This window comes from Pristis pectinata, chromosome 6 (assembly GCF_009764475.1).
Source record: "Pristis pectinata isolate sPriPec2 chromosome 6, sPriPec2.1.pri, whole genome shotgun sequence".
NCBI lineage: Eukaryota > Metazoa > Chordata > Chondrichthyes > Rhinopristiformes > Pristidae > Pristis > Pristis pectinata.
The window spans coordinates 71,030,577-71,041,951 of NC_067410.1; the positions used below are offsets into that span (position 1 = coordinate 71,030,577).

Below are 11,375 nucleotides of genomic sequence, written 5' to 3' on the forward strand. Positions count from 1 at the left end.
ATTCCTGGCCCCGGCCATCTGTCGCTCTTTGGGCGGTCAGCCTGGCCATTGAGTGAGAGCACTGAGCTGTCACTGTTGATTGATGGACACTCGCCTCTGGCCGCGACCCCAAGTGTGGGAAAGTGGCTGAGCGCAGGAACTCACGCATTCACATGCTAATTCGTGGATATAAATAGAAGTTCGGCAGAGAGCAAGAAGACATCACAGCCTCAGTCTGAAACCAGCGAGCATCTTGCAGCAATTCTCTCTTCCAGATCGGTGGAAACATGACTGCCACAACCTTCAGCAACAACGTGGAAAAACTCTCAAATGCCAAAGAGGAGCGCAAGGTAAGAAAAATAATGTTGTCAGCGATGTTGGGTTTTGGAAGCGCGCAAATAAAACTTAACTGAAGTTTCCACAGTGGCACGTGCTTACCCTGTGTACTTCTGTCCTGCAGTTAAGAAAACCTCTTATCGAAAGAAAACGCCGAGAGCGGATCAACAACTGTCTCGACCAACTGAAAGAAACAGTGGTCAGCGCCTTTCGCCTCGATGTAAGTGGAGTACCCGCGCTCTGCTCTTGCGTTTTGCCCTAAATACATGCACTCTGCTGATTTTTATCGAAACTGATTGGGAGCCGAGCATGACAACAGCTTTTCATTATTTTCTAGCAATCAAAACTGGAAAAAGCAGATATCCTCGAGATGACAGTGAAACATCTTCAGAATGTTCAAAACAGCAGGATGATGGGTGAGTTTCAGTTCAGTGGTATTAGGAGCAATAACGTATAACAACGACACCAAGACAATTTTATGAATCTATGTCAAACCTCAACGTATTCAATTTAATCTAAGTAACTTTGTAGGAATTGTTAGTTTTTTTAAAAATTTATTTTAATGCTTGAAATTCGATTGCTTGTAAACATGCACGACTATAATTAGGAAATTGAAAGAGGCAGTTCATTTTCTTATTAGTTATGCCTATTCCTTGTTTTGTTTTAGCTGATACTAAAATTGGACTCGAGGCTCAGCAGAGATACAGTGCTGGCTACATCCAGTGTATGCATGAAGTGCACAACCTGCTATTGACATGTGATTGGATGGACAAAACTGTAGGGGCGCGCTTGTTGAACCACTTACTCAAGTCGCTGCCTCGATCCAGCGAAGATTCGCGCCAGTCCAGCCTGAAGACACCAGCCGTTAACCCCCAAACCTCAAAGACTCAGCTCCCTTCGGTGACCCAGGGGAATATTCCTGCAGTTCACGCCGCTTCCTCGGGAGCTGTGGATCCATCTCCTCGCTCATCTCCTGACCGACACTGCAATCCTGGGTTTAAAGTGTGCGGGAAAAATATCGACCCATTTCCAAATCCTCCTGCAAACATGCACCTACCCTCCAGCTCTCCCACCCAACAGCTCCAAGAAGACTTGGCCTTAATGCATAATTCGCCTGTTGCATCTTCAGGCGTGTGGAGACCCTGGTGAAGAGATTGTGTGGCTTTACTAAAGATTAGACTGTCCTTATGTATCTCATAGATATGCTTCTCGAAACACTGCTGGGCAAAAAAAAATGTCCCTTATGTGTGCTAAAATCAGGGTACTTCACGCTGAAGGGTGCTTATCCGTAGCCTATATTGTAGAAGGCGTTTACAATGTTGTATTCAATGAAATACATCTAATTTATTTGATAGAATGCTTGCGGGCTTTTAATTCCTCATATGTTATGTTTATATTTCAATTAACGACTTATTAATAAACATTGAAAATCACTGTGTCTCATTCTGCTAGTCTATTGATGCGTTAGATTTTCATGGTAATGTGACCTATTAAGTATCGTAAGTAAACTTTGCTTTCCGTATTGCTGTCACTTTAACAACACTTAAAAATAATAGAAAAGTTATAATGCTATTTTACAAAATGTTTACTCCTATGCATCACTGAGTTAACTTAAGCGTTCTGATATGAAAGTTTAAGTTCACCGTACTTGAATTTACAAATACTTCAGCACAAAGGCAGTGAGGATGTTCCTCATATCTGCATTATTCATTTCCAAAGGGATCTTATCGTCCATTTCAATCGAAGATAAAAATCAACCAATTATTTCAGAACCCGTCCGAAATAAAACGATTAACGAAAGGTGATAGGGATAGTTAAGCTAGTCTGTGTCCGGAAATTTAACAATAATAATCTCTTTGAAAGAAAGGATGAGGCGCGAAACAGCTTAGTTCAAACACGGAGCTGGTTTAGTAACTCGTAAAATGGAAGGGAATGAAAAGGAACCGATTGTCATTCATAAAGCAAACATCACTCAAGTGCTAATGAAGACTTCAGAAGTTTTTCCAATCCTCTGTGCAAATCGTTGTGTTTTCTGTGATCTCTGGAGAGTGAAAGCTGTCGCTTTTAACACCAGAGTCCAGCCAAGCTTTGCTTTCATCTGGAAACGCGAAGTTTCCCACGGTCTTCAGGAGGCTAACAATCGGGCCATAAAACAAATCATTTGTGAATGTATTTAAGATTGCGAGCCCTGTTTTGCATTCGATCACAGTAGGACTCTTTCATGCAGCAAGCCCGACATGGAATTAGCCTAAATCAACACTTCACAAAAACAAATCCTAACTTTCGGTGCCCACCCTACCCGGTGCCATGAACATGAGCAGCGGGCAGCGGCAGAGACTACGTGGCATGGTGTGCCATGATCAACATCATCAGCAGAGTGTTCCTCGGAGCGGAGCTCGACTCCTAATAACCAACTTAAAAGATCAGGGAGAACAGTGCGAGGTGAGAGCATTCGCCTCGTGGTGCACATGAAAGAAGCGTTTTCCTGGCGATGTTTAATAATTCAGGTTATTGTGTATAGCAATCTGAGAAATTCAGCGAAATTATTTTATCCCCTAGATGCAGGGCATTTCCTTAAAGGCTATAAACCACTGTTATTGTACCCTGTAGTTTCGAAGTTCAACATTTTCAAGGGGTTGCAAGTATTTTCTCACTACATATGCAATCTACAAAGACACTAAATAAAATGTGACACATCTGCATTTAAATAAACTATACTGAGCATCTTAATGTTGGAACTCTGATTATTGAAATGATATCCGTCAGCTGAGCTTGAAACCAGGCAGTTAAATTAAGACTTGGGGGTGCTGCGGAGTGGTGGTGGGGGGGTGGGGGGATGGGGAACGCTTTTGCAGGAGAAGACTTACTCTTATGCCAAAGGATCAAAATCAAGCTTAACTTGGCAACACTTGCCTTGTTCTTCTGAGATTTATACACCACTGCAGATCGGTGCAGGAAATTTCTAGACTGTAAAGCTCCTACTCTGTCACCATCTAATTAAAACAATGAGCAACAGCAAAACAATTCCAGTTGCTTCATTACTTCACACAAACTTCAATGAAAGCCCTTGACGGAGGGTTACACCGAATAATATAATCACTTTCTTAGAAGTTGAAAGCTGAATGATTACATGGGTGGCAAGTACAAACAAATATGAAACATTTCTTGGTAAAATATAGTACAAATATTTGTATTTATATAGTGCCCCTGATAAAGTTACAATGTCTCAAACCAATTAAGTATACTGTTGTAAAATAGGAAACAGCAGCTAATTTAGCACACCAATCTTTCATGAATTACATCGTGTAGGCTGAGCTGGATTCAGCTTGCCACCTTAGGTTGCTGCCCACCACAATCTCTGCCCTTCTGCATGTACCTAGCCCAGATATGGAGGACTGATCTTGCTATCCCTCTGCATCCTCAAGGCCAGTGAGGTCTCAGCAATGACCAGGCCATGGGCAGCATAGTTCCCAGAACACCCCTTGACTGATTTACCAGAGGGCAAAACTGGAGCAGAGCTTTAGCTTCTGTCAAAGCCGGCAACAGATTTAAAGAGTTTTTGAATGACAATTTAGTGACATTTGAAACATTAAAAGTAACATTTTTAAATAAATAAGTCAGTTAAACAACCTGAAAAAGAAATAATGAAGCAGATTAAACTAAGTAAAATACTGCTTACAAAACTTATTTTCCTCTTTGTCTCCTGATTCTGATCTGACTGGTGTAGGACTGGAAGGGCAATTCTCCAATGTAACACCAGGGAATCTCACCCAAACTGCACTCCACCACCAGATTCCACGTGGAGTCCAGTGATGGAGCATGGTGACATATACGGTGCCATCCATCTTGAATTTAGTGGATCAATGCAATTCTGGATCTTATTTTTATTGGAATTTCTTCATCTCAGCAGTTCTCTTCAAAACTTGCCACAGCTAGGAAGTTTCTCCCCAGTGATGTTGATAGCCAATTGTAGTGATGTTGATTGGAGTCATGGATGAGGCATATGTCTGATGTATTTGCCTTTCAAATGAGAATGATGAAGAAAACTCCATAAGTTTTCAGTTCCAATAGAAGAGGATAACTTCCACTCAAGGACATTTGATTTTTGAAATTAATCTGACCAATGCTTTAATGCAAATAATAAACAATCATGTTTCATTTTCTTAATCAAAAATGGAGGTAGCATAATTTTAAAGCAGAATAGTAAATTAAATGTTCCAAACAATTAGAAAAATCATGTAAATAACAAGATTACCTTTCATTTCTCATTTATAATTAGGTCTGGAAGAATGTAATATTTATCTTCTAATATTCAAATCAATAAAAATAAAACAATGCCTAAAATAATAATAATATCAATTATTCTAAGCATTTATTTTAATTTTTAATATTTTGAATTTTAGGGGTGTGGTGACATAAAATATACCATGAAAAGTTTGACATAACCAGCTTCAAAATATAAAACTCAAATATGCATGGATCAACAAAATAAATCTTAACCTACTTTACCCAATGTGTTTATTTGGCAGTTAGGTTACAAGCACCAGGAAAAATACAGATGTGACCATTTGGGGCTGTCATTGCAGTTCAAGAGATTTGTCTTCTGGTTTAATTAGTAATGAATTCTGATGAGTATTCATGGAAATATTTTTTCATTGATCTACAGGGGTGAGGCGAAATCAATAGTAACTAACAAAAATATCACATCATACTAATCCTACTTAGAATATCGGAGCATATAGAGAAACTATTATAGTCCCTGAAATGACTAAGCATGAATTGTCCTGGTTTGCATGTTGTGTGGTGATCTACCATGCCGATTTCAGAGAAGAACCTGCAATGGCTTCTCTCCCTTCACATGCAACACTATCTCTATCACAGAATCAAAATAATTGCTGTGCAAAAGGAGGCTATTTGGCCTTTTGTGACCATGGCAGCCAAACTGCAACTATTTTGCTTACTCTCTTTTGCCATTTCTTGCTCTTTAGCCCTGTAGGTTATTGAAGTGCTCATCCAGGAACCTTTTAAATATGATGAACGTTTCTGTCTCCAGTACACTTTCCCATAGTGAGTTCCAGACCTCCACTGGGATGTTTTTAGAAAATCCAGGGGGAATATGGAGGGAGTAGTATAATATAATCTCTATTACTAGAGAAAAAGGGCCATGCAAACTAATGGGACTATAGGTGGACCTTAGCCTGAATAGATAGTGGGTGCTTTGGAAGTGATCTTTCAAATTTCCCTCAATTCTGCAAAAATCCCAGCAGATTGGAAAATGGAAAAGGTAATGCCCTTGTTCAAGAAAAGAGGGAGACAGAAAACAGAAAGGTATAGGCTAGTTTGTCTGACAACTGTCACTGGGAATATCCTGGAATCTAATTTCAAGGAAACAGCAGTTGGACATGTAGTAATTGTAATATAATCAAATCATGCTACTATGAAAGGGAAACTAGCAAATTTATTCGGCCTTTGAGGATATAACTAGCACAATTGATGAAGAAGAAACAGTATATTTCCAAAATGCACTTGATGAGGTGCCAAATAAAAGGTTACTGCACAAGATAAGATCACAAAGCATTGAGGGCAAGATACCGGGAATTAGTTAACCAACAAGAAACGGAGAGTTAGGGTAAAAGGGACATCTTCAGAATTGAAAAGCTTTAACTAGAAGGGTTCCACAGGAATCAGTGCTGGGGCCTTAGCTATTTGCAACTTATAATGGTGACTTGGATGAAGGGCCAGATTTACTCAGGATAAAAATAAAGGTGTGAAACAAAATTTGAGGAAGACACAAGGGGGCTGCAAAGGAATATGGATAGGTTAAGTGGGTAGACAAAAATGGCAGATGGAGTATAATGTGGAAAATTGTGAGGTTATCCACATTGGCAGAAGAAGAGAAAAGCAGAAGGATCTGAATGAACATGAAATATAAAACATTGACATGGAGATCCAGCAAGAAATTAGGAAGGCCAATGGAATGTTGGCCTTTGTTGCAAAGGGAATGGAGTATAAAAGTAGGGATGTCTTGCTATAGGTGTACAGGGTGCAGCTGGATTACTACATACAGTTCTTGTCTTCTTATTTAGTAAGGGTTATATTTGCTTTGGAGGACATTCAAAGGTGGTTAACTAGATTGATTCTTCATTTGAAGAAGTTATTTCACGTGGATAGGTCAAGCAGGCAGGGCTTATACTCATTGGAGTTTAGTAGAATGTGAGGTTACCTTATTAAAACCTGTAAAACTCTCGACAGGATAGATGCTGAGAAAATATTTCTCCTTGAGTACCAGTTAGCAAAGCTTCAGAACTAGGCATTGTCCCACTAAGGTGAAGAGAAATTTCTTAGGGGGGATGTGAATCTTTGGAATTCTTTATCACAGAGACGACTATTTCTCCTATTTCTTATGTTCCAAGTGCTATGTCCAGTTAACCAGACTATTGATAATTCCCTGCATCTTAGAACTTCCTAGTATACATTGGTAAAGTTGGTATCACTGGCAAACACTCTTTATCTGGCCCCTACATTAAAGCCCACATCATTATGTATCACAAAGAACAAGGGACCTAGTATGTGACCCTACCAAACCCACTAAAACTCTCATTGACTTTCACCCCTTGTTTTTAAACACTGAGCAAATTTTTAACCAACTTGTTATTGTTTTTCCTTGCATCCCAATCTGCCACGAGTCTTGGTGGAATGCTTTCCTGAAATCCATGTAGATTACATCGAATATATTTCCCTCACGGGTCCTTCTTGTCAGCTCTTCAAAAAAATTCAATCCAGTTAGTCAGAGACAACCTCCCCTTAACAAATCCATGCTATCTCCCTTTGATTAATCTGCACTTCTCTAGATATGGTTTATGCCATCCTTCCATTCTCCCTATTACTTTTCTCCACCGATTTTAGTCTCCCTTTTCATTAATTGGAGGTGATCCAAGCTACAATCTTTCTCCTTTTCCTTCTCAGGCAAAGCTACCACAGAAGTCAATAGCCCTCCCGTACCAAACCAAAGTGAATTGGAAAATTATATCCAAAGCCTGAGCTTTTTTTAACGTTGCCTCTGGGAGCCTGGAATACGTTTTTATCCCGTTCTGGCGATTACCCATTGCCTGGCGGGCATATTAATATGTGCTCTGAATCCTTCAGCCCAACAGCAGGAGCCCTCTCAGAAATATTACGTGCGAGCACAACATCAGTGATGAGTGAGAACATGCATGAGACTTTAAATCTGACGACTATGGGCGCACTGTATCTTTACATTTAAGCCTTTGGAGATGATTTTTGACGGGTGGGGAGGAGGGAGTATGCTCTTGTTTACTCTTACAATGCACATACACACACAGACGTAAGGCAATTAAAATTATTCAAAATAATTTTATTAAATCAAATAAAAAGCTCTCCCCTCCTTTCCCCCAGCAGTCGATTTCTCACTTCATTCTAATAGGGCCGCTGTACCCCCCCCCCCCCACCCGACAGCAGAGTAATCTGCGGAAGTTGGCGCTGCTCCTTTGGACTTCATGAGGAATCCCTGGTTGATGCAGTCCGGGTGTCATTGTCAGCCCCTGGTCGGGAATAGCCCAGTTGCAGCTGTAATTGCTGGCAAATCCAGGTGGAGCTTGGCAGAAGATATGCCCATTTCCTTCGGTCCCCATCACAAACTTGTCACTAACCTTACGCTCGTCCTTGACATTTGTCTGAAAATGAAGCAGACTGTTGGTAAACAATATTTGATCAGGTGCTGAGGTTGGGACGACTTTCTCATGTTTCCTCTTACTTCCACGTCAGTAACTTCAGCCGGCTCCACTCCGTCTGAGCTCATCTTTATTAATGTCTTTGCCACCTCTTGGCATGACTATTCTAATATATGACTCCCTTGTTATAAACGTCAGGTCACACAAACCTGCTGCCCATGTCAAAACTTGCACTGTATCCTGTTCACCCAACACCTCTGTGCTGAACCTGATTAGACGTGCCCCAATTTTAAAATTCCCACCGTTGCTTTCCAATCCCTTCATGGCCTTCCAACTCTCTACCACGGTAAACACTTTAACCCCTTTAATTCCCCGGCCCTCAAATTCTGGCCTCTTAACTACTCCTGAATATGATTAATTTCCTGTTGACAACGACCCTTCAGCGGCCCGGGCACCAAATTTTGGAAATTATGCCACAATATTCTCTCTCCATCCCGTTACCTCTCCTTCCTCCTTTAAGCGATTCCTTGTAACCTGCATCTTTGAAGAACATTTTGGCCACCTGCTCCTCTCGCCTCTCCTGTCGCTCGAGATCAAATCTTGTTTCATAACCTTCAGGTGAAGAGCTCTGCGATGTTTTGCTATGCTGGAAGTGCAGTACATATACAAGTTGCTCTCGTCCTCTTAAAGTTTGGAATCACTCTGAAACTCATGCAAACCACGGCTTTTCACTGAACGAAGCTATTCTCGTATTCTCAATTCTTTTGCACCGAATGAGATACGTTGGATATTCCAGAACTGCACTAAATTATACACTGCACTTCAGATCTCATTTATCTAGTACGGTTTTATTTTCTTGAAGCGATATTGTGGTGCCCGCGGATTAAAAAGAATGAGAGCGAAATCCAGATAAATGGGCCAAATCTTTTGGTATATTTAGCCCATAATGACTGCACACACTACGTGTGTGAATGAGAACTAGACAGGCAGTCAATGGCCTTGGACTTGCCCCGCCCTTCCCGTTATACGAAGCTATTGTTCCTTACTCATTGTGCATAGCAGTGGTTGGAGAATAACAATTGCTTGCTCGACGTTGCGATCCTTTGTCACTGTTGTCAGACTGGTCTTATCAAAATAACCTATCTAACACACGGTACTGCAACTGAAGCTACTCCTATGCATCATTTATATTTTAAGCCAGTGCTTCCACATCACAAATATCTTGGGTATTTAGTTCAAGATTTATCCATAAACTCTCATTGTTATTTTGCAACAAAATAAATCTGTTGCAAGTGTATGGGCATTTGGGGTTTCTTTTACCCATTCGATTGAATTTTTTCAGCGACTGTCCGGTACCTCCCCACATACCACCCCAACACAATTTAAAAATTCACACAATTCCCAAAAGAAACTCAGGGACTAAAACATCAGGAATCATTCCGTTATGATCCCCCTACCATCTCTGCCAAGTGTTTGAAAATCATTTAGAGGCACAAATTCGCAGATGCATTTAGCAAGCCACCCCCGAAACGTATTCGGTGGGAGGCACACAGTCCCCTCTATTATCAGAATTATTTTCCAAGCCAACCATTCTTGAATACTGATGAAATATATTGAAAACGAGAATCGGGTACGCCTGCTCGACCTAAACAAAAGATTTCAACGACAGCTGCAAGATCCGCTGACCAGGTTGCATAATGACTGAGCCCAATTACGTTCATGGCAAGGAGCCAACCTTTCCAAAGAGAGAGAGAGAGAGAAAATTAAAGCTCTGAATTGTAATCTTCGTGTCGGTTGTGGAATTTATCTCATCACCAACTGCCTGAATTATCAACTGAAAGTGCATAAAATTGCTTACCACTCCAAGCATTTTATAGTTTCTCTCCAAGCAATGCCTAAATATGAACTAATTCACTTTTTGTTATCTGAGAATAATATTTACATGAGAAACGTCTCACGTTAATCTTTCTGATTTGAGATGTGTGTTAATGTTCATTTATCGGGGACCTATGCGTGTGAAACATATATTCGCGTACTAACCTTTTATTGTGTGTTTGTTTTTATACACACCGTGGTTAAGAAACGGACAAAGACTTTCACTACAGCATTCAACGTGCAAAATGAACACACACTTAAACCGTACACAGCAGGAAGACATCATGCGGTGCCTTCCCAGTATATATATTAAAATGGAACTGAAACTATACTCGATTGGTATAGCAAGCCTTTAAATCTCACCAACACTAGCCACGACGTAAACCGCAGTTAAAAGAGGCTGCACGGTGAACGTGCAGCAGAATCTGAGCGAATGTAAAGACATTTCTATTGTATTCCAGTAGCACATTTCCAAACAACTTGCAGAGTCGCTTTTGAGGTCCCTTCCAAAGTATGCAAAACACTTTTTTCTTTGCTTTCAGGCATGTTCTTTAGAGTGGGAATGCTGGACAATATTGCGTGTTTACTGTTCCAATAAAACTGGATAAGTGGTAGTTAAAAAGGACCGATTTACATAATTGATCTGACAAGAGTGTAATCTTTAAAATAGGGGGTAAATGACTTATGCTGATTTTGTATCCAGCAAATCACTTTTGCAGAAATCAGTGCAGGAAGAGGGTTGGATGGATGTAGTTTGGATATAATAAATATGACAGATACATGGTACTGGAAGTAAAAGACGAAAACAAATGAAACAAGAGCTAACACCTGTCGCTTGCTCCTTAGAGATAGGCTAATGCTCTTATTTGTTTCATTCTGGCGAAAGACTGCAGCTGCTAACTATCAGCATCATGTTACATGTCACCTACATACCCAGAAATAGATTCTTCTCCGAATGCAGAGGAATTAACTATTTTTTTGTTTTCCTTAATTTTCACAGTCTGTCTCGTCTTTTCTGAATAAGTTATTAAAATTAACCCTCTCAAATCAACATACACAATTTAGTTTAATTTTTATTCACTTATACCTATTCAGCTGGAGAAATGCAGTTATGCCTTGGTATTTAAAGTGGTTTCATTTCCCGAGACTTCATTGAAGTGTAAAAGCATAATAAACAATTCCTGTCCGAAGTTCCACCATCTTATCCCGTAAACAGTGAAGCCAATTGTTTCCTAATTGTGGCTGTAAGGAACTGGCCTGCAATTGATAGCTAACGTTTTGGAATGCGAGGACAGGATGGTGTAATGTTTGGTTCAAAAAAAATGTACAGTTCTGTTGTGTCGAATTGCATAACAAATAACTTTAAAAGTCCCATTTACTCACGTGGCTCGCCAGAGCCTGACAGCAGGCAGAGCGCAGTATTGAGCCCCACACAAAGCATTGCACTCCCATTGGATAAGCTAATAACCTTTAGGCGTCCTCGGGACGCGCCGC

General features: G+C 40.4%; 1 protein-coding gene across 1 annotated transcript; it reads left to right on the top strand.

Annotated features, from left to right (window-relative positions):
• Nucleotides 1-208: 208 nt before the first annotated feature.
• On the top strand, nt 209-1,717 carry her8.2 (hairy-related 8.2). The gene is made up of 4 exons (XM_052018406.1): nt 209-329; nt 440-535; nt 653-731; nt 983-1,717. Exons 1-4 carry the CDS (start codon nt 267-269, stop codon nt 1,462-1,464), a joined length of 720 nt encoding a protein of 239 aa, XP_051874366.1. The 5' UTR covers nt 209-266; the 3' UTR covers nt 1,465-1,717.
• The last annotated feature ends 9,658 nt before the right edge of the window (nt 1,718-11,375 follow it).